Here is a 21,127-nt window from a genome sequence, read left to right as displayed (position 1 = left end):
TGTCAGAGAAACATCCTATGCAGCAGATCTGATTCACCTGTAGTTAAAGGTTGCCATGGTGATCTGCTGCACTTTAACTGAGTTTCCTCAGTCAGACAGAGATTAAGCTGAAAGACACCTCTCATGCACCATCTTATCACACCAAGATCATAACAGCATATCACCAGAGACTGGTGGTTGGAAAAGACTCATTTTCAATTTCCCTCTGAAAATCCTGTCTTCATTTTACATGATATACAAATCTAGGGGCCAGTTTGATGCCAGCAGCGTGGTCAGAGGGGGGCCCTGCCAGATTCAGAAGGGAGTAGGTTCTTGGCTTATGACTGTTGATAGCAGAAATTTCAATACAAGGAGAACTTACCAAATTTGAAGCTGAAAAAACATTTTCTCATAAAATAATTCACAGTTTGTTATTGTGTTACTATGTGCAGTCATGCATAGTATCAGCCATACAACTGATAATCCCCATATTAGTTTGGTTTTGCATACCTGGCTTGCAAAGAAATGCCCACTGATTTTTACAAAGACCTCGTCATTCTCATCTGGAGTTTGGTCCCGTGGTACGATGACCTCTGCACTCGTAAGGTTTTGTAGCTCATTTACCTGAAACACACATACAGACTCCAAAGGTCATCATTCTAATCTAAATATCACTCCAGTACATGCATTTTTTATGTTCTTATGCTAATATAAATAGCATATTTTATTCACATTGTTGATTGTTTTTTTAAGATAGATTTTTCAAGGCATTTTGCAGAGGAACATTCAAACTAGAGTCCTTTAGGTAGAAAGTAGAAACTGGAAACTGAAATAGTGGACAAAGCGCAGCTTCTCTTTGCTGAGTGAATGTCATTGTTACTTTTGGCCAGATGTTTTAATTATGGATTTAACAACTGTATAAACTCACTGTGTAAATGTAAAACAATGGAATTAGGCAAACAACACTAAATGCAGCTGATCACTTACGGAGTTACAGTTAGTAACTGAATGCCTGTATCATTTTAAGTGTATTATCAACTCACCGTCTTTCCACCTTTACCGATGACCCTGCCAGCTGCAGTTGAGGGAACCTTGATGTGCGTCTCCAGCTTGACCTCCTCCTTTGCTGAGAAGAAGTTCTCCTCCTTCAGCTTCCCAAATATCCGACCTTGGGCCTGAAAAAAAGAGGAGGGTATGAGGCAACAAGCTGTTTACTATAATACAGGACACTTAACTGAGTTCTGACAATATTATAAACATCAAGTAGCAATTTCATCATCGAGTCAAATGCTGACATCTTTCATGAATATTCACACATTCATACTGTTTTTACCTTAAACTGAGCCTCTGGAGTTCCAGTAATGATTACCATCCTCTCAGTAACATCTGGGCTCTCAGCTGGGGCAATCTGACATACACAAAGAGACAAGTTTTGAAAAAGAAAGAAAGAAAAAAATGGCCAAAAACCAATTATCTTATTCTGTGGTCATTCAAAGCAAACCAGTGAATCATCTGAGGCTGTAAATGCAAAAAAATGCCTTTGTTTATGTTGTAAGAATGTTATTTATTCATTGACCAACAGTCTCACCTGTCCAGACAAGGACTGAGGGGCTTTCTGAAGTGCTTATCTTACTAGTCATCTCCCTTCTTGTGTTTTTGACCATGAAAAAGTAACATTCTCAGCTGTGGTCAATGAAGTGCTGCTGACTCATTCAGTACTCATTTTCCAACTTAATAACTTCACCTTAACGCTCCATGTGAAAACTTTAATGTGTAAATTAAATTAACTTGTGTTTGTGGACTCAACCCTACATACTGATTATAGACCGTTTGACCTTATCTTTCCTCTTCCTCCTCTGGCGATCTACAAACTCACCTTGATGGAAGCTCCAGCAAAGTGGGCGAGTTGTTTGATGTGCTGGCCCTTCTTACCGATCAGGGCCCCGACTGCCTGAGTTGGAATAAAGAGGTAGACAACCTCCTGTTCTGGAGCCTGTTGCTGAAAAAGAAAGATCACAGAAACAAATTTTTTTTCTGCTTTTGTTATTGTATTATTATTATATATATTATATTATACTATATAAATATTTACAGGTTTGCAGAACCACAAAAAATTTAAATTTCACTTAGCAGATATTTGAGGAGCAGCCAGAAACAATGACACCAGTTTCGTTTATTGTGTAAGCCTTCTTTGGCAGAGTCTCAATACTTCCTATTAGGTCTGATAAATGCCCTGTGTTTTTGTTTTTCTTAGCATGGAAACACTCATGTACTCAAGGTTTATAAAGTAGATTTTTACAAACCACAAGACAACTCTGAGCTAAAAGTCCCCTTCCAGAAATATTTGTGGTGTTCTGGTGACTGGGCGATGGTACACAGGAATTCCAGACTCACTATCCAATAGAGATGCTGACTGAGAGGTTTTACAGCCTGTTATTTATGACTCCAACTTATTAATCTGATATTGTCATTTATTTATGTCTTCTATAGAATCCACGAATTAGAATATGACTAGAATATAGAATTATGACTTTTACTAGCATAGTTAAACTTTTTCCTCAGCACCAGGGGAAGAAACGTGTTACATCCTAAGTAATTTTTTTTACACTAGAAAACTAGACACTAGAAAAAATTTAAATAATTAAAACATGTGTTGTAAAGTTTCTGATCTCCAAGGCAACAATGACTGTAGTTCGGATATCATGGAACATACTGAGTGCTGGTGGGGGATGGCACTTGCTGGAGGAACCCCATATAGGCCACTGAGATGTGAAGAGTGACTCTGAAAGTGAAGTGAGAGCAGACCGATCAGATGGCTCATAAGCACACACAGAAACACGCACGTTAAAAGACACATGCATGTACAAACTCAAGCTCTCATTAGGGGGAATTTCGGGTCATAAACTCACAGTGAATCACACTCTAACTTTCTTGACACGCAAATACATTCTCACACACTGTCTCACGCCACTTTGGCTCGACCTCGTCAGGCAATGAGTGAAGACTTTGTTGTACAGACAAACTGACTCATCTCTGGAGGAGATGGGGAATTCTGGTTGTTTCAAACTTTAGACAACATCATGTAGGAAGACCTGAGTCAACACAGGGTTGTTTTTTCGAAAAGCTTTTCAAAGGGGAACCTGGTTTACCATGTGTTGGAAACAAATTGCTTTATCTAGTCAAAAGAAATCCCTACAGGAGTAGTGCATTGCTGGTGGGGGGAAAAAAAACAACAGCGGCAAAGCCATTTCTAAATGTCTTTTCCTCTACCTTCAGTGGTTGTGTGCAGAGTTAGTCTGTGACAAAAAAAGAGCACACTCACTAAGAACGGGTTGTATCCTGCTGGTGCCACAGGGGGCACTGCACCGTGAGGTCCAGCAGCAGGGGGCAGCACCGGCAGACCAGAGGAGAAGATGCCCAGAGCGCTCAGATTCAAGCCTGGGATCAAGTTGGCCTGTTGCTGTGCAGAAGAAGAGTAACATCGGCGGATATTAGCCATGAGTTGAAAACTACAAGAAAGAATACGATACAATAGGATTTAACATCCAAAATGTTTCCTGCTGCACAAGAACACTGACCACTGCTTTACAGTAAGAAAATTCCTTCTGAACTAAGCACAACATCAACAGACACAGTAAGGAGAAACGATAACTGACTAAAGTATTATAATTAGGCAACCATTTATGTTTTTGGCTAAAAACAAAACAATACAACTGTTTTTGTATTCACTGCCTCTCTAATCTTTCTATCGCCCAAAATAGAATAGATTTGGTATTTAGGTCGATGTTCAGACAAGAAAGTACTCAGGAGATCGAGTGGGTCGTTGGATCCCTAACTGCTCCTGTTCATGCTGAAAATTCCCTTGGCAAGACACTGAACCTGTTCGCAACAGCACGTGAAAACAAAATCATATGAAAAATTATTGTTAGCTGCAGTACTATTAGTGCACTGTGGCACAGTCAAAACCATGTATCTTCAAATTTGATTATACCTTTTTTATTGTCAGATAAACATCTCCCACTGGAGAGTTTTTCTTAGCTCATAAGAAGTTGATGTTTTGCACGTACAGTGGGAGGTTATCACAGGACAGTTTGCTGTTGTAATGGCATGATAAAAATATTCTTTCCTCAAAGTCAAGTCAGCTATTCTGGTTTCACAGCCATGATGAGACATGTGGTCTCCTTTCACTTCCTTGTTCCAAGATTTCTTTGTGTAATATCCACAGTGTTACGCTAGATGGCCCTCACCGCTTGCTGTAGACATTCAACCTGACAGGTGCCAGGGCTGCTTGCACCAGCCAGAACAATTTAACCGCATGCTGTGTGTTACTTCTTAATGATTATTTCCAAGCCAATATTTGCACATTGAAAAGGGAAAAGGAAAACTGGCTGCTTCTTCTTTTCCACAGAGTTCTTCACACGAGTTACTGCTGCTCAACATGAAGAGCATCATCACTGTTAACATAATCAATTTATCAGCATTAATCGCTGTTTTGCTGAAATGCAATAGGGTGCATGGAGTGTGTGATATCATCACTATCTCTCTTCCTCTGTGGTTGACCTCTCTGGCTGCAGCACTGGTGATGTCATCAGGGCAGTGTGAAAGAGGAGCTGGGTGAGAGAGCAGCCTTCAGATATCAGATGGATGCTGGGAAACGCAGTGTGTTACAGCAGGAACACAGACACCCACAGCAGGGAAGTGAGTGTGAGTCAGAGGCTCCGTGGAACAGGCACACACACACATAAAAACACACACGTTTGTGTTCACTACTTATGGGTACATGAGATTGTCCTACCTTTAAAAAACCCAATTTAATGATTTACATGGTAGTCAGCATTTGAGTCGCCACACAAGGAGAGTGTATATAGGTTTCGGTCCCAACAACATGAGTAATATGTGGTCCACACACACACAAACATGTTTGCAGACATGCTGTGCACAAACACTGGAGTCACTGATGAGCTATTCAGCGATCGTTTACTGTTATCCATTTACCAAGCTCACAACAACGGGTATTACTAATGCTGGTGGTGCTGAATGGGGAGGTGATATTATCCTGCTGTATATCATCACTCCTCTCCGTTGTTCACCTGTCAGTCCGTGTGAGTCAACCTGAGATCATGAGAACACAAGCAGGCACGCACACACACAGACAAACAATCAAGTAGCCTGTGGATACTGATCTTTAAGCTTACATTAATAGCAGCAATGTCATTCTCGTAGGCTTCCCTCAGTTTCTTCATGATCTCCACCTCAGCTTTACAACACGCCTCCAAGCTGCCCTTCACCGTGATGGTCCTCTCAGGGTTGTAAATGGTTAAGTCTTGTAGCCTGAAAGAAAGATTACACACAAAAACACAAACAAGTGAGTACATGCATATGCAAATACAAATAAAGAGAACAGGCATAATCATATTCTGGTCACATATTTTCTCAGAAGGTGGAGGTGGCTGAGCTGGTTTTGATTGTGAGCTTTATCACAATTCAAGATGACTAAAGAGAGTAGTGTGCACTCTGTATTATTAAGCATCAAGTCTGTTAATAATGACGTTTAACTTTACAAGTTGGAAAGTCACAATTTCAATGACTCGTTTCTAAAATAAGTACACCATTACAGTCTTCCTGCCACATCTCTCATATTCCAAACCATGCATGATCTTATCTACTTACAATATAATGATATACATCCTAACATTATTATTACTGTATTTAAAGATGAAAAGCTATTGCACATGAAGAAACAAAAAGGAGTGAAAAGACACTGCAGCAGAACATTTGGTAATTTAATTTAGTGTAAAACTCTAAATCCTTTGTCCTGGATTTGTGCTCACATTTTTTGCAAAACACAAATTTTGCAACTACAATGCTCACAATCTTTTTTCTCACCCTTACAAAAGACATTTATAGCAAGTGAGCTGACCAGGGCACCATTGGTAAAATAGCGCAATAAAAATATGAATCAAACATGAACACCAATAAAGAGAAAGTGCACCTCTATTCTCTCCCTAGTGTTGGCTATTGAGGACACACTGAAAAGATTTGACAGAGCCTTCATCTGTGTGCCTCTTCTTAAAAGGACCTTCTACTTCTCTCTTTTTCTACTCCTGTCTGTCTCCTCCTCAAGGTTCATTAACCTTCTCAGCGTTTATGGAGACAAGTTAATTCATAAGCCCTAATGGTTGGTGAGCATAGTGTATTAATTGGGGTGTAATCCCCACCTCTCTAATATCATGGTCTGAAGTGAAAAAGCTGTAATCAACTCATCTCTTACTACTCACTTCAGTGAAGCTACATGCTAAAAAAAGCTCATCAACATGGAGGGAGAGAGGTGTCGCACCACAAACGTGGAATAACTGCAATATTTGAAACTGATAGTAGTCAAAAACTCTACTGTGTGTGCAGTAGGAGAGCTGACTTACGAGGAGATGGTTATCTTGGTCCCTGTCTCCTCTTCGATTTTCTTCAGGTTGCGGCCCTCCTTCCCAATCAGCCGACCCACCAGGCTGTTGTGAGCGAGGATTTTTAGAGGGATGTCCTCCGTCCTATACACACAAATACATAAATACAGACACAGGTTAAATGAGATGATAGAGGAGAAGTTCCACTGTGCTTCACTGATGTGGTGTGAGGAATGCTATGGTGTGATCGCTATGAACAGGAATGTGGATAGCTGCCCAGCTGAAAGTGCTGCTGCAAGCACAGGGCACAATGTTAAGACATGAGTCCAACAGCAATCTCTCATTCTTTTTTTTTATGGATTTCACACAAAAAATATCTAAAAATAGACTAGCAGATCAGCTAACCTATTTTGCTGATTATGCACCCAAAACGTGTTGCACTTCCTGCTGCAAGAAGACACTGATCACAGCATTTTACAATAAACACAGTGCTGTTGCGACAAGCACAGTTACTGGTAAGAGAAGCTGAAGAGAAAAACAACGTGACAACAAACATGTGTCCCTCTTAGAAAGGAACAACAGTGAAAGTACAGATTTATTTCAGGATTTTTGGATTATTCTTTTTTGTGTGTGTGTGTGTGTGTGTGTGTGTGTGTGTGTGTGTGCGTGTGTGTAGAAGAGTAGATGAGATGGTGATTGGTTAGTTATTACTATTATTGTGTATAATCTACATTTTTGTTGTGTGGGACAATGATGGGGTGTGAGTGTTTGTGGTGGGGTGTAGTCTAGGGTGATCAGATGCTGGGGGTTTCTTTTGGACTGGGTCAGACTTCAGGGTGGTGGCAGTGGTAGTAATGGAGTTTGTGTTTGTGTGTGTGTAGGGGGGGGGCAGATCAGGACATGCTATAATCTGTAAGTGTAGATCTGTGCTCTAGGGTGAAATTAGTTTTGGGGTGACCTTAGGGGCAAGTAACGGGAGATGCAGCGAGGGAGAGGCAAACTTTAATGGTTTGGGTTTCACTGGGTGTTGAGCCTCTATAGACTCACAGAAATTACAGGGTATGGGGTAGCTGAGGCGACAGAATCATTTCTACAGGTGTGGCACCCAGGCAGTGCAGGAAGTCAGATTTACTGATTTGACAGACCAGCTGACAGTTGGCAGACATGTGCTTTCAAAGTCAATAAGAACAAGAGCCAGAAAAACAGTAGTTATGGTATTTATATTTGACAAAATGTCAAACAATCAAGCTTTAACAATTTGGTACTTAACCTTAAATTATTCTGGAAAACAAGACGTTTATCTTCTTCTGTATGTCAAGAAGATAAGTGTGATGTCATGTCATGTTTTCTGAGACTAAAAGTTAGGCAGGCAGGTAAAAGGATGAATTTTTATTTAATCTTCTGCTTAAAACATGTGTGTATCTATGTGTATTTTTGTGAAATCTGTGTGCATGGAAGCATAGACTCACGTCTTGGTCTCGTTGGCCTCCTTCTGCATGATGTCCAAGAGCATGCGACATGCAGAGGAGCAGCCCTCAGGAGTTGAGTGGATGGTGATGGGCTTTTCTGCTGCACCTGCATTTTCCTTCCGATGAATGTCAACCCTGAGGAAGGGAAAGACAATGAAATGTATCTAGATCATCTGAAATGAATGTCTTATTACAAACTGAAAGAGAGTAAACAAACACAAAAAATACAGCAGAGAAGAAATAATTTAAGAATTGTTTCTCAGAAGATAAAACAACAGGCCACTGTAAACATGCCTCATACCTCAGACAGGTGGCCTTAAACTGAAAACATTGATATAGCCCTAAAATGCTTAATTAATTTATCACATTAATTCATCACAGTAGCTTACTTGGACTGTGTTTGTTTGGTGACATTCTTGATGGTGAGCCCCTCTTTGCCAATGATGGCTCCCACAAACTGAGTAGGCACGAGCATGCGCAGGGGGAAGTCGTGTTGTCTGGGGCGTGGAGTACCGAAGCCTCCTGAGGGCCCAGGTTGAGAGGCGCCCTGGTCCCGGGGTGATCGCCCCCCACGCCGTGCATGGGGAGCCTGAACGGGCGGAGCAGCATCCATGTCCATAATATATGACACCTTAAAGGAGTAGTCTTCAAACTGGTGTCCTGTCAACTTCTCAATGGCTCTGAAGAATGGAAGAGGAGACGTACGAGGTGACAGGAGGAGAAAGGAAATGAAAATAGAAGAAAGGAGGAGGAAGGGGAGAGGAAAAGATGAATAAGTGGTACAAGGTAGTAAGAAACGTATAAATATATGACTATACTTTATGATAAAGTATAAATATAATATTTAATATGTATATAATATATAATATAAAGAAGCAATGACATATCAGTATAGGTCAGGGGTAGGCAACCCTGGTCTTAGAGAGCCCTAGCCCTGTGTGTTTTTCAAATATCCTGGATCAGATGATTTCAGCTGATCAGAAGCTGAACGTGCAGGGCTGCCTACCCCTGGTAAAGTAGATGTTCTAAGTGAAAGTGTGGAAATTCCTACTATTTAAACCATGTTAAAAAAACTTATTAAGACTCTGATATACTTGCTTTTAGCTGTTTGTGCATATGTTTCCATTGCCTTTGTTATGCAATTATAAGACTAGATTTGACACAATAAACTTCTGTATAGACAACAAAATGTTAAATAGAAATCAAAACAATGTCCACACTAAGCCGGCTGATAAAAAAAAAATCTTTTTCAAATCTCCATACATACTAGAATGCATCAACAATAGGAAAGAAGCAAGATCCTCTTTTCAGTCTGCAAACATCGAAGGTGCACCTCACACTACATCTGGTAGAGGGGAAACAAACATCTAAAAAGAAGCATTTTCACATATACCTATTTTTATGTCAAGCACTGTTCTGTGATTGGAAATATTGACATTTACACAACAGATGACAGAGAAAGTTAGAGGCTGTAATTCTACCGCATCACACCCACTGACAGGCCTTGGGCAAGTTTATCATTTATCATTGTATTTGAAAAGCTCTGTTTTTCCTTTAGACACTAAAACATAAGCTTTAAATCTATTTCAGATCATTTTGAAAAGACTTTTAGTCTGGGTGATTAAAAACCACCAGCAGTGTAGACAGAGAGCTGACATGAAGAGAAAAACATGCATTTTTAAATTTTACCTTTGGAGCCACTGCTGCTTTTTCTGCATCACAATAACATTAACTATCTAGCAACCTTGTTGAGTGTTGACATGTTTAATTATGCACACAAAATGATAGGCGCTTGGTTTTGCCCAGGGTTCATTTGGCCCTTCTCTGACCTTAATGGATACACTTTTTAATCCTTCAGGTACACAAGAAGTACACAAATATGTGAACAATGCTGCGTGCGTTGCAGCTGCTTGTCTGTGCGAACACGCCTGTAAAAGCAAGTATATCATGAGCCTTACTCGTGCAACTTGGCTGCATCAGAGTCATTATTTGTGCTGCTTACACTTTAGCTTCCTCCTTGGTTGCATATGTAACATTCACCACTGCTGTTTCTGTATCAGTGTTCACTGTGAAACAACAAAGAGAAAAGAAAGAGGCAAAAACATGAGATAGGGCCACATTTACACATGTACATAGCAGGTCTTTGTTGTTGCTGTAGGTGAGTGAGACACGCGTTTAGGTTCCCCTGGCAACTGAGGGAGCCACTTGTCTCTGTGAATCTATCACAGCCATCACCACACTGGCTTTCCTCCAGACTCCACTGCTGCCTCTACAGACAGAAACTGACACTGACTTAACACAATAGACTCTCTGCCACTTGCACAATAACGGATTTAAGTTTCACTTGACAGGCTAAGCAAAGCAAGTAATCTGTGCTAAAGTGAAATTAAATGCACAACAGAAACACACCTTGGGAACATTTGTGGTTACTACTGTTGAGTGAAGGAAGAACAACTGACTCTGCCACAGTTGGAGTTTGATTCCCGCTGGGACCATACAAGCTTCCAAACACTGAACTGTAAGGTCAGTTGAAGTGTCCAATGTACAGCACATGCAATGATGAGACATGCTCACAATTAGTGGATCAATCGATTTCTGAAATGGCAACTATTTAGATATTTTTCTTACAAAAATCCCTCTAAATTTTTCCCTTTTCTTGTTTTCATTTTTCTCTGTCCCATTAAGTCAATTCATTTATGTTTGTTGACATCACCTTGTGCTACTATATCACTGAAGAAAAGCAACAAATCTTACTGATGATAAAGTCAGTGTCAGAAGAGACATTGGCATCTCTGGTTTGTCAGTGATAAACCTGTTTGTGTAACTGCTGCATGTCAAAATGATGAGTCTACAAAGAAGCCGGTGCTCCTTGATTTTTACTTGACTGATGCCAGAAAATACACATGAACTGCAAACAGCTTTAAAAATGTCCTGATAAACTTAATTTCAATGTTTGGCAAGTTAACCACAAGAATGGAAAAACAACAACCATCCAAAAGATGCGAGGTATAATGCCAAAAACATAGAGAGCGAAAAATGTGTTTTGAACAAGACATGTCCAAAGAGTTTTAAAAAAAAGTGTCAAAAAAAAAAAAAAAAAAAAAAAGGCATGAAAGTAGGTCTTTCTGTCAGTGAAAATGAAAACTTCCGAATCTGCTGGTGCACATTGCACAGCTGATTTAGAAGGGTTAAAACCAGTGAGGGTGCCCAGCTGGCTTAGAGAGGGTGAGGTGATAGAATCTGGCTTGGTGCCCGGCCCCTGGCACTCACAGCCAGCTTTGCCCCGCCTCACCTTGCCCCACCTCGACACCAGCAGCCTTCCCCATGCCACACAAGAACGTGGGACTCCTCCAAAACCTCACCCTTGTAACCAGAGCGCACCGACGCAGACGGAGAAAAGTGACAGAACAGGAGGCGCACAGAAACAGAGAGAGCGAACTAAGACAAGAACAGATCAACACAAGTGAGCTTGCTCTATGGAATCTTTGTAACTGTGCAGCTATGACATTTGAAGAGCTTGGCTGAGAGATAAAGAAGAAAGAGGAGCAAATGCTGCGCGGGTGTCTAGTACAGTACCTGTGAAGGCTGTTTTATGAATGTGGAAAACTCAGAGTCGAGTAACTTTTTTGCTGGATTCTCTTTTAGCACCTGTCATGACTACAGTGGTTGGTAGCTGGTCCTGACTGGTTTAACAGACAGAGAAACACTGTGTGTGTGTGAGTATTGGTGTTTGTAAGTGTTTGTTCCCCCCCCCCCCAAGTACATCTTCTACTACTCATGCACAGCGAAAAGTTCTTAAGCCTAGCTTTAGTGCTGACTAACTGAAAACACACACACACCCCTTCAGACAGTGCAAAAGCTTTACCACAGGCGCCTACAGTGTCCTCCCCCATTACCACGATGCACCTCCCCAAAACAGCTGCATACGCAAACATGTACCGGCACAAACACACACACACTCAGACAGACACATTACTACAGGATGTCTGCCATGTCTGCCCACATCAATCCATATGCTAAGGCCAAGGGGACCTGTGGCAATACACAGTGCTTATTACAGAGGTTGCATATAATTCAAACTCTCCTCTCCCTTGGTCAAACTTATGAGGCACACATGCACGCACACAGACAGACCAGATGATAAAGGCTGATTTGTATGCAGAGATGGGTTATGTTTAGATAATGGGTGTGTGGGATGATGGTAACGAGGAAGTCAAGTCACACAGGGAGACTTGACTCACTGGGAGGTCTCTGTGTGTGTATTGCTAAATAGACACGTGTGCATTGAACAGTTGGAGCCAGATGATGATGCGATGAGCAGCGAACTGGGAGGAGAAGAATTCTGTACCTTGTTCCACGTTTTCTACAGTACCATACTGAGCTAGAAGGCCGTCCAAAACCTAAGAGAGAAATGAGAGTGCAAGTTAGAGACACAGAGACACACAAGCAAATTGACATACTAACTAACAGGCAGGTCAAGTAACAGTGTAGTGTCAAATTAGCATAAGCAATCATTAGCAGATAGAATGGGTACATGAGTATGTGCACTGTGTGTAACCCAAAGAGGGATCACACATAGTTAGCTAGAAGTGTGAATCACAACAACAATATATATTTCTCATGCACTGGTAAATGCATGTGACACTTAGCATTTATTATAGTGGAGAAAAACACATAAAAACATTCACCAGTCTCTCATATCCTAAAATACCATTCACACATCCTTAACTAAGAACATCAATTTGAGTCACTTCCTTGGGGCAAGCCAGTGCATCAATCAGTGAATTACAATGATATTACTGAAGCCACATGTCGATATCCAAGATGCTATAGCGCATCAAATATAAACTGTTATTTAAAGGCTTAATGTAACACACTGTCAGCTCTAGTATTATCAGCTCTTAGGCCCCAAACATGGATCATGCAATTGTATGTGCCAAACAGACCAGAACACAGCAGTACACAATTCTCTACATATGATATGTTCATTTATTACTGGTCATGGAAACGCTCAGCATTCAGGAGCCTATGTCACCGCTTTGTGAGTTTGATCACCTCCACAGACACATAAGAGCGCACCACCACCTGAGACTCACACTGGAGCTGGTTGGGTGAGGTGCTGTCATTTGCGTCCACGTACTTGCGTGAATCAGTGAGTGTAGAAATATATCACTGTTATTGTAACAGTACAGTGTGTCTGGCTTGATAAAACCTGCACTGACCACTTATTTTCAAAGCAATAAGAAAACCTGTAAAAATATAAACTTAATAAATTTATGATCAGAGAAAAAAACAATACCGGGGATGCCCAGGAAGTAAGGAAGCTACTAAGTGTAGCTCCAGTAAAACTATTTCCTCATTTAAAATAACTAATAATAAGAGTCCAAATAACTCTTTTTGAAACGTCAATTTAGCCACATTAGCAATTTTTACTCAAAATCCTCTAAGTTACATTCAGTGACTTTCTGTATCTGTCATCTGATGTTAGCGGAAATAGAAATAAACTAGGCAAACCAGCACGTCACCGTTATGTGGTATAAAATGAAAATTAGACGGAAAACTAAATTAAATTATCTCCAGTTAGTGTTGTCTCTGAACTTACCTTAGCTTAACAAGTTTAGCTTAGCTTAGCTTAGCTAGGTTTAACATTAAGTGCAGTGGGGAACTGCTAGCGTTAACAACGTGCTGTTTCCCTCTCACTCTAGCTAAACAACTGGTTCTGAAACATACACTTTTTTTCCATAAAAAGTAAGCTAACTAATACCTGCGTCTACAAAACACCATCAGCTGAGTTTTTCCCTTGTCTGTGTCCTTTCTTCAAGTTGTGTTACAGCTTGTGTTCCTGCATCAGTGCTGCATGTTTCCTAGCAACCAATTGACACATGAATCTTTTTTTTTTAAATACGTGAGGTCATGAAATATGAGCTGATCTTCACAAATATAACAGCAAACACCACACTGCTAAGACAATAAAACACTATAAGGATCTTTCGTGTCATTACTGAACCCACCCATTAGGCATACAGAGTTATGGTGGAAAAAGGGTAATGGCAAAAGTTTTTTAATAACTGGTTGAACCACCTCAAGCAAGCGCTGTGAATCAGATTTGCACGTTCCGTGACAAATCTTGGACCTGTTCCTCACAGGACAGCTTCACATCAGCCGTATTCTTAGGACGCTAATGTTTGAGTTTTCTAAGTGCTGCTTGACAGTGTGGACAATCCACTGAAACAGCGGAGACCCAGAAACAAATGAGGACGTTGGGAGACAGAAGAACAGCTTGGACGCAGCAAGGTTACAGATGTTGATGACATCCGCACACAAACAAACACTGGCGTAGATGTAAGCACACACTAAAACGCACACTTACAAAGAAACAAAATACAAAGGCTGGTGACTCATTGACGGGAAACTGGTTTATGTGCTACCTGGTGCTGTTCAACTGAGCATCACTGTCACACACACGCAAACACACAATCACACAGACAAACAACTGACCTCCCACTGTAGATGAGGGGGAATGTTCCGGATCTGGATCTTCCGACTCCTGCAGAGATGAGAGACACAGACGGAGTGGATTTAACGGATCAGAACCACAAACTCACACAGACACACACACACACTCAAAACACACTCACAGATCTCATGATGTCATCTGATGCATTTACAACAAAGCCAAACGTCTGACATATACCTTCAGATCCGTCCCATCAGCAGCTATCAGCAGACGTTTGTATTATAATAGAGCAGAGTCTGTATTATACGGTATGTAACTTAACAGTGTAATCCCGCTTTCTACAACACCCACGGTTCATTACACAGCATCAACAATCAAAGGATTTTCAGAGGCGGATCTCGATAGTATAGGTGAGGATGTTTATTAGACAGCTGTTGGTAACTCTCAGTAACACCCTACTACGAGTGGTATTCTTAGTCTCACTATCATATGTGGAAATTACACAAATTATGTGAAAGCAGATATAATAAATATGAATGTAGAGTGATGTAACATCACAGGAAATCGACATCTCTCTGACCACAATGACGAGCTTACTTTATCTTGATTAAAGCAATTTAGTAGCACAGTTGTGGTTTGAACTGTACATCAGAGCGTTAAAGAATAATAACAACAAAGACGTAAAACACACAGTTGTCAAGATCATGTAGATCTGAATAAGATTGAAGCAGGGACACTGCATTTAATTGGCGTGTGCTGCAAACATTTGGCTACCAGGGTGCTCCTAATCGTGTTGTGTTTTTTGTTCAAATATGACAGACACATATATACAAACAGAACCGTGTCCTGTTCCTGGTTGTTTTGGGATGCAGAGCTTCCACACAGCCTCCCTCTGCTTCCAGTGAACATGTCAACTCAAACAGCAAAGCCACACAAACCGCCCAGCGACCACAAGCTGTTAACAACTACATTAACGTGAGAGAGTCCAGCTCCGCAATGAGAGCTACTGACTTAAAAAGCAGAGAGGCTGGTGGAGAAAAAGCCACACCGCTGAGCTACCATATCCCAAAAAGCAATTTCAGAAGCATTTCAGCGTACAATTAGGAGGCACTGAAAGAGTGAGACTGAGAGATGGAGTTATAGAGATGAATTAAAGAAGGAATAAGTAATAAGATTAATAATAAGTAATAATGATGTTGGTGGATCTAAGTTCAGGAGGATTCCTCTCGGGAAAACACAGACACACACACACACACACACACACACACACACACAAAGCCATTTTCCTTTATGCGCTCACACACATTTATCCATGAATCTTTCTCTCTGAACGCATCTGGGTGAAAAGGGGTCAGAATTTCCTGTCAGCAGCAAGGAGAGAGGACCGAAATGGCAGCTGGACATGAATGAATGACTCTTTCTGATTGTGCCTCTCAAGAAAAAAAAAAAAAAATCACAGAGGTGAAACAGCAACTGAACGAAAAGCAAAACCAACTCTCTCCTCTCCTTATTCATCCATCTAGCTGAATGTTAAACAGTATTATTAAAAGAGTAAATGAGCTTACATCAGTTACTTTCCTTCTGTAAATTAATATCAAGTGACTTACATCAGTTTAAAAGGTGTTTTCATAAATAATGGTTTATCTTCTGTCATATGAGTCCTCCAGGAAAAAGAAAAGAAACTCTCAATTCCCAGTGTGTACTACTACACTGTGGCCTGCAAGCTTTCTGTCACTGATGGTGGTTTAAAGCAAGTGGCTTGATGAAAGAAATCTCTTGGCAACCAGTATCCAAACAAGGACAAACTGATATAAATCAGTCTGTGCCATGAAAACACATCATCTTTTTCAGCATAGTAAACAACCTCCTGCAACCCGCAAGCAGCCAATAGCTGAAAAGCGTTTAAGGCCAACTCAAAACAGCCTCAAACATTGGCAACCCTGAGTAGACGAATATGGAAACCAAAAGCTCCTTTCATTCAGAGTTGTCCACTTAAATGGCCTGTGAATTTCGGAGAGCCCAGTTATCTATTGTGTTTTTGTTAATTGATTTGCCAACTTTGCCAACCTTGATGTAATGTTAGACTACAGAACGTGATGCTGAACTGCGAGCACAGCTTTCATTGCCTTCACTCTTCACGTTTAAAAGCACATTAGCAGGTGAAGCAAACCTCTGGAGGCCAGAGCGTAAACTGTAGCTTCCTTTATCTATAATACCTCAGTAAAATGACATCACTTCGACATATGCGTGTCTTTCTCTTTGAGCTCCACCTCTATTTCTTTTTCTTTAGCTCCTTCAGATTCTCTTCGGGATCTCACACGCGTTCAAGGGCACTTGCTTGTCATTCATTCTGAAATATGCAGACGAAGCTTCCTGAATGGACATCGCTTGGAAAGAGTGACACTGCCTCCTGACAGTTTTCAAGGTCTCATTTTCAGCATGCCTGTGGCCGCTGGCTGACCATAAGATCACTGCTCTCTGTCTGTCCGTCTGTCTGTCTGTCTGTCTGTCCCTCTGTGTCCAGGTCTAGTTACAGACATCAGCGGTAAATCCTCAGGCGTTGCTTTACAATCAGGGAATAACCCAGTGGTATAATATGAAGCAGCAAGCATTGGCTAACATCGCCTTGTTTGCATTCAAGGTGAACCCAGTGCCTTTCCTTGGCTCCTCCTTTCCCAAAATCCAAAATGAACTTCAGTACATTCTTGAAGATACATACTGAAGTCAATGGTTACTTAATGTTTGTTGAATGTAACCAAGCTGTCTGCTGTTGGTTTGGAGTGGTCTGCCAGGAGTAAAAAGAAAGCCTCTCAAATTCGGTCTTTAAATATCTGAGGGTGGCCACGTTCATTTGAAAAGCTAATATTTACTGCACCCACCTGCATGAAGTAAGAAGCCGTGTCGGCGCACACGCATGCTTACTAATACGCACTTGCATGCGGAGTAGTCGAAGGAATTTTTAACCTCTTAGAGGGCAGAGGGGTGAGAAAGAGGGTATTCACTCATTGCCAGAAGCTTGCAGTTCTCCTAAAGATGAACATCTGATCCTTGACATCCACAACTCTCTGGAGGATTTACATATTAAAAATCCAGTTTTTGTTAAAGCCTTCTTTGTTTTATCCGCTGTAATGTTTCTTTTTCCCTCTACACAATATTCACGTAGCACTGTTCTGGATGATTCCAAATTTAGCTGGATATTTGGTAACGGGTGATGGTGTCATAATTAGGTATACAATAGGAAGCACCGACAAAAGGCTCAGTCTGAATGGGCTGCGGCTCACTACTTTGTGCCAAACTTTGCGAGAGATTTGTCCAGCAGTACATAAAGAATATTATTGTCAGTGAAAAACTGCAAAGTTAGGGATTTCTGCCATTTACACTACATACTTTTGTGAATAAATTCAGGGAGTCCAGGGAAATCTCAGCGTGTAAAGGCCACAAACAGAAACCACTGCTGAATGTGCATGACCTTCGAACCTTTAGGTGGCATTGCATGAGAAACCGCCCTGCCACTGTGACGAATATAATATATGTATATATTTATATATATAGTCTGCTGCTACACCCAGATATAAAACCTAAACCTTTACAATGAAAGGAGGAAATTATTACATCACCCAGGAAATTATTGACAACTATTGCAATGATAAATTAATTAGAAAAGTCATACAGTATTTCAGGTAAAAGTGCTAAAATTGTCTGCTATAGTTTTTGTTTACTGTTTTCGATTGTTTTATAGCCCCAAAACAAAGGCAGCAATATGTCCCACATATCCTGACAGAGTCAGCAACTTCTAGAACAACACGTTTCTTTGAATACATTTTTATATCCTAAAGAAAAGAGTTTAAATAATTTCTGCAGCAGCTCAAACTGAAAGGCACTATACATGAGTCAGAAGCTGCTTTAGGCCGAGCTTATTGAAAAAAGTACACATGTCCATCAAAACAAGCAGGCAAAGGCTTTTAAATTATTCACTCTTTGGTGGAGACAAAGAAATAATTTGGACAAGACGTCAACAGCTGGGACAGAAAAAGTGCACCATAAATGATCAACATGAAACTAACCAAAATCCTTCACGTTTTCCAAGCTTTTAAGTTCCTATGATTCAATAGACAGATACAAGTAAATTGCTAATATGTTGAAGTAATGCAATAAAAGGCTGCTTGACCTGTAAGAAAGAGAAAACTACTATTCTACATCTGTTCCTACCCCATGTGGCATTGAAAATCTCTTATACAGTCAGTATGAACAGGACATAATGGTTTATTCAATTTGTCATAAACTGTGTTTTTCATAAAACACCCGCAGAAAAAAAAAAAAAAAATCAAAGTCGCTTGTGTCATTAAAACCACGCTACACACTGTATTTTCAGACATCTTTTAGATTTCCTTGACTGAGGTCAAAATCCTTTTCCTTTTTCTTTTCTTTTTTTTTTAAAACAGAAACTCACAGGAGTGAATGATTAAACATTTCCTTCTCCACTCAAGGATTCTGTGTAATGAGGCCTTTAAAAGCCTTGTTTACCTTTCTGTCTCTGCTCTGTGTGGATGCCTGTGCTGTCAGAGACGGCTCACAAGGCTGTGAGCTGTGCCCAGCGGGGAGGCTCTCTCTGGACGACTTAAAAGACATCCCAAATAGCCTTTCAGTCCACTGGACTTGTCCGAGGCTCGCCGCCTCGCAAAACTCCTGCACACAGTCACCTCTCTACTAGAAACCTCGTGCCTAATTGTTTGCAAAATTCACTTGACTGATGAAGTTCTCCATTTATTAGTCATTTCCCTCTGCCCCTGTGACGATTTAGCTGTCGACACAGATGCAAATGCAGAAGTCTTTCGTTATAACCACCACGCCTTGGTGTGAAACTAATATGTGGGCACATATAAAGCTTAAAGAGAGTGGTTCCTATGATAAGATACGAGCAATATGACAGAATCAATCTAATGAACCCTTTCTTTATTTTTCACCCCTCCCTGATCTCTCTGTATCTGCCTTACAAAGACATTTGTTCCCGCTGAAGGCGACACTTAATGACAAAATAGACACAGGAAGGGGAGTCCACATCAGTCCAGACTGATCAGTCAGAGTGAAGGACTTCACAATGCACAGAGGATAACTGATGACTCTCAATATGAAACATGATCTTGCCTTCATCCCAGTCATACCATGCAGTGATAGTAGGAAATGAAAACCTCTGTGGTCATCAATCACACTGGAGGCATGCGATTATGTTCTATTACATGATCATGTTACAAATTCATGATGTATACCATTTAAGCATCTCTAAAGCCTCTACTTCTTGTATGTGTAATAGCCCGGCGCTTGAGTGCTGAGTGCAGTATAACACGATCATCCGGCTACATTTACGGCTACTTGGACACATACATATGTGAGAGCTTGTGGTTTTTACATCATGGGACTGCAATGCTATGTGCTAACAGCGAGTCCACACTGGTCACAGTGCTTCTTTAAAACAGCTGCAATTAATACAGACAAACCTCTAATTTACACCTAGTTTAAAAGTAACACTGTATATTATATGGATCAGTTTGGGTGGGTTGATTAAATAGTCTAGTCTTGCCTTTATATGCCAATCACAGACTAATCTGAATGAACCCAATTTCTAGCTTTCACATGTCAGCTCTCAAGCACCTAAATGTTCTGACATCTCAGAGAGGAAGCCACAAGTCAACAATACTCAGGAAAACCTACTGCGTGGAAGATGTCCCTCTGTTCCTCTTTTCAAACCCTTGCAGCGCACCTGCTGCTAGATTAAGACACAGCTCAGGCCATTTCTGTGCAGCGCTCCTGAGCACTTCTCTAAGGCCCATACAGCTGTTGTAGAGCAGAGATAACAGGATTTGTTTGAGGGAAGTGTCTATGCATTGTAATTGTCCTCTAGCCACAAAGATGCGTTGCTGTTTTTCCTCAAGAAGGACAAACAAACTCTGAAGCACTTCCTCTGCTCACGTGTAACCCCAGGCAGGATGTGAAAACACATTATATATACAGTGTAGTATATTCTGCAACCCACAACATCACATTAGACTTCATGCTTTTTCTTTCCTTTACGTACATCAGTAAATTATTATCTAGAGGGCTGTAAGCGCTGTCAAAACCCATCGAAGAGCACAGAAGAAATGCGAGGCAGCATGACCTGACAAGGCAAAAACAATAAATAATATTGTATTGTATTGTAGATTATATTAAAGGTTTATTTTGTTGGTCTGTAATTTAAACTTATATCTTTTAAATTTCCAAGACGTTTCCCACAAATAAGTACATAATTTTGTACTAACTACAGCAGGTTAATTTGTACACTTCTGATTAACTCATTTAAAATAATTGCTAGTAGTAGTTTTAGTTAGTTCAGTCCAGCTAGCCTGCATACAAAAAATACATTCATATTGATTTAATGTTTACTTGGATACATGGGGAGGTTTCCTCTTTTTCTTCAAATTTGTACCACATTAATAAAGAAATGAAGAAATAAAGTGTTATCAGGATGCATGTTTTGCAAGTGTTGTTGTTGTTGTTTTTGACTACATGCTCATCAAATGCAGCTGAGACATTGAGTTTGACATTGCTCAAGTTGTTTTTTTTATTCAACATAAGTCCAGATCTGTCTCTAATCGGACCTCCAGACATGACGTCCCTGAACCATTTTTAGCTAAACACGTGTAGTGGACTTCTTAATGACACCATAAAAGTCAATATATAAATTCATACTATTTAAATAAAACTGCACCAGCTTATTTTTGAAACAAGTTGTAAATACAAAGCTTAGTAATAAGCTTTTGTAACTTTATTTTAGTATAAGTTCATTA

General features: G+C 40.5%; 1 protein-coding gene across 7 annotated transcripts in view; it reads right to left on the bottom strand.

Moving 5' to 3' along the window:
- Positions 1-21,127, bottom strand: part of igf2bp2a (insulin-like growth factor 2 mRNA binding protein 2a) — a 42,781-nt gene that overhangs the window by 2,524 nt on the left and 19,130 nt on the right. For 2 of the 7 annotated variants that reach the window (XM_026375552.1, XM_026375549.1), the window contains exons 2-15: positions 14,345-14,393; positions 12,195-12,246; positions 10,256-10,362; positions 9,849-9,912; positions 8,236-8,526; positions 7,847-7,981; positions 6,399-6,521; positions 5,175-5,310; positions 3,302-3,439; positions 2,693-2,761; positions 1,856-1,978; positions 1,313-1,387; positions 1,023-1,154; positions 490-603 (exon numbers count right to left, since the gene is read on the bottom strand). In XM_026375552.1, the coding sequence (XP_026231337.1) occupies positions 490-603; positions 1,023-1,154; positions 1,313-1,387; positions 1,856-1,978; positions 2,693-2,761; positions 3,302-3,439; positions 5,175-5,310; positions 6,399-6,521; positions 7,847-7,981; positions 8,236-8,465 (1,275 nt within the window). In that variant the 5' untranslated portion in view covers positions 8,466-8,526; positions 9,849-9,912; positions 10,256-10,362; positions 12,195-12,246; positions 14,345-14,393. Of the gene's footprint in view, positions 1-489; positions 604-1,022; positions 1,155-1,312; positions 1,388-1,855; positions 1,979-2,692; positions 2,762-3,301; positions 3,440-5,174; positions 5,311-6,398; positions 6,522-7,846; positions 7,982-8,235; positions 8,527-9,848; positions 9,913-10,255; positions 10,368-12,194; positions 12,247-14,344; positions 14,394-18,827; positions 19,032-21,127 lie in introns of those variants that run through there. The other 5 variants (XM_026375546.1, XM_026375550.1, XM_026375547.1 and 2 more) reach the window with 4 other exon arrangements.

Source organism: Anabas testudineus, chromosome 21 (genome assembly GCF_900324465.2).
Source record: "Anabas testudineus chromosome 21, fAnaTes1.2, whole genome shotgun sequence".
NCBI classification, from domain to species: domain Eukaryota; kingdom Metazoa; phylum Chordata; class Actinopteri; order Anabantiformes; family Anabantidae; genus Anabas; species Anabas testudineus.
The sequence above is the reverse complement of the archived record's forward strand: the minus strand, read 5'-3'. Positions and strand labels throughout refer to the sequence as shown.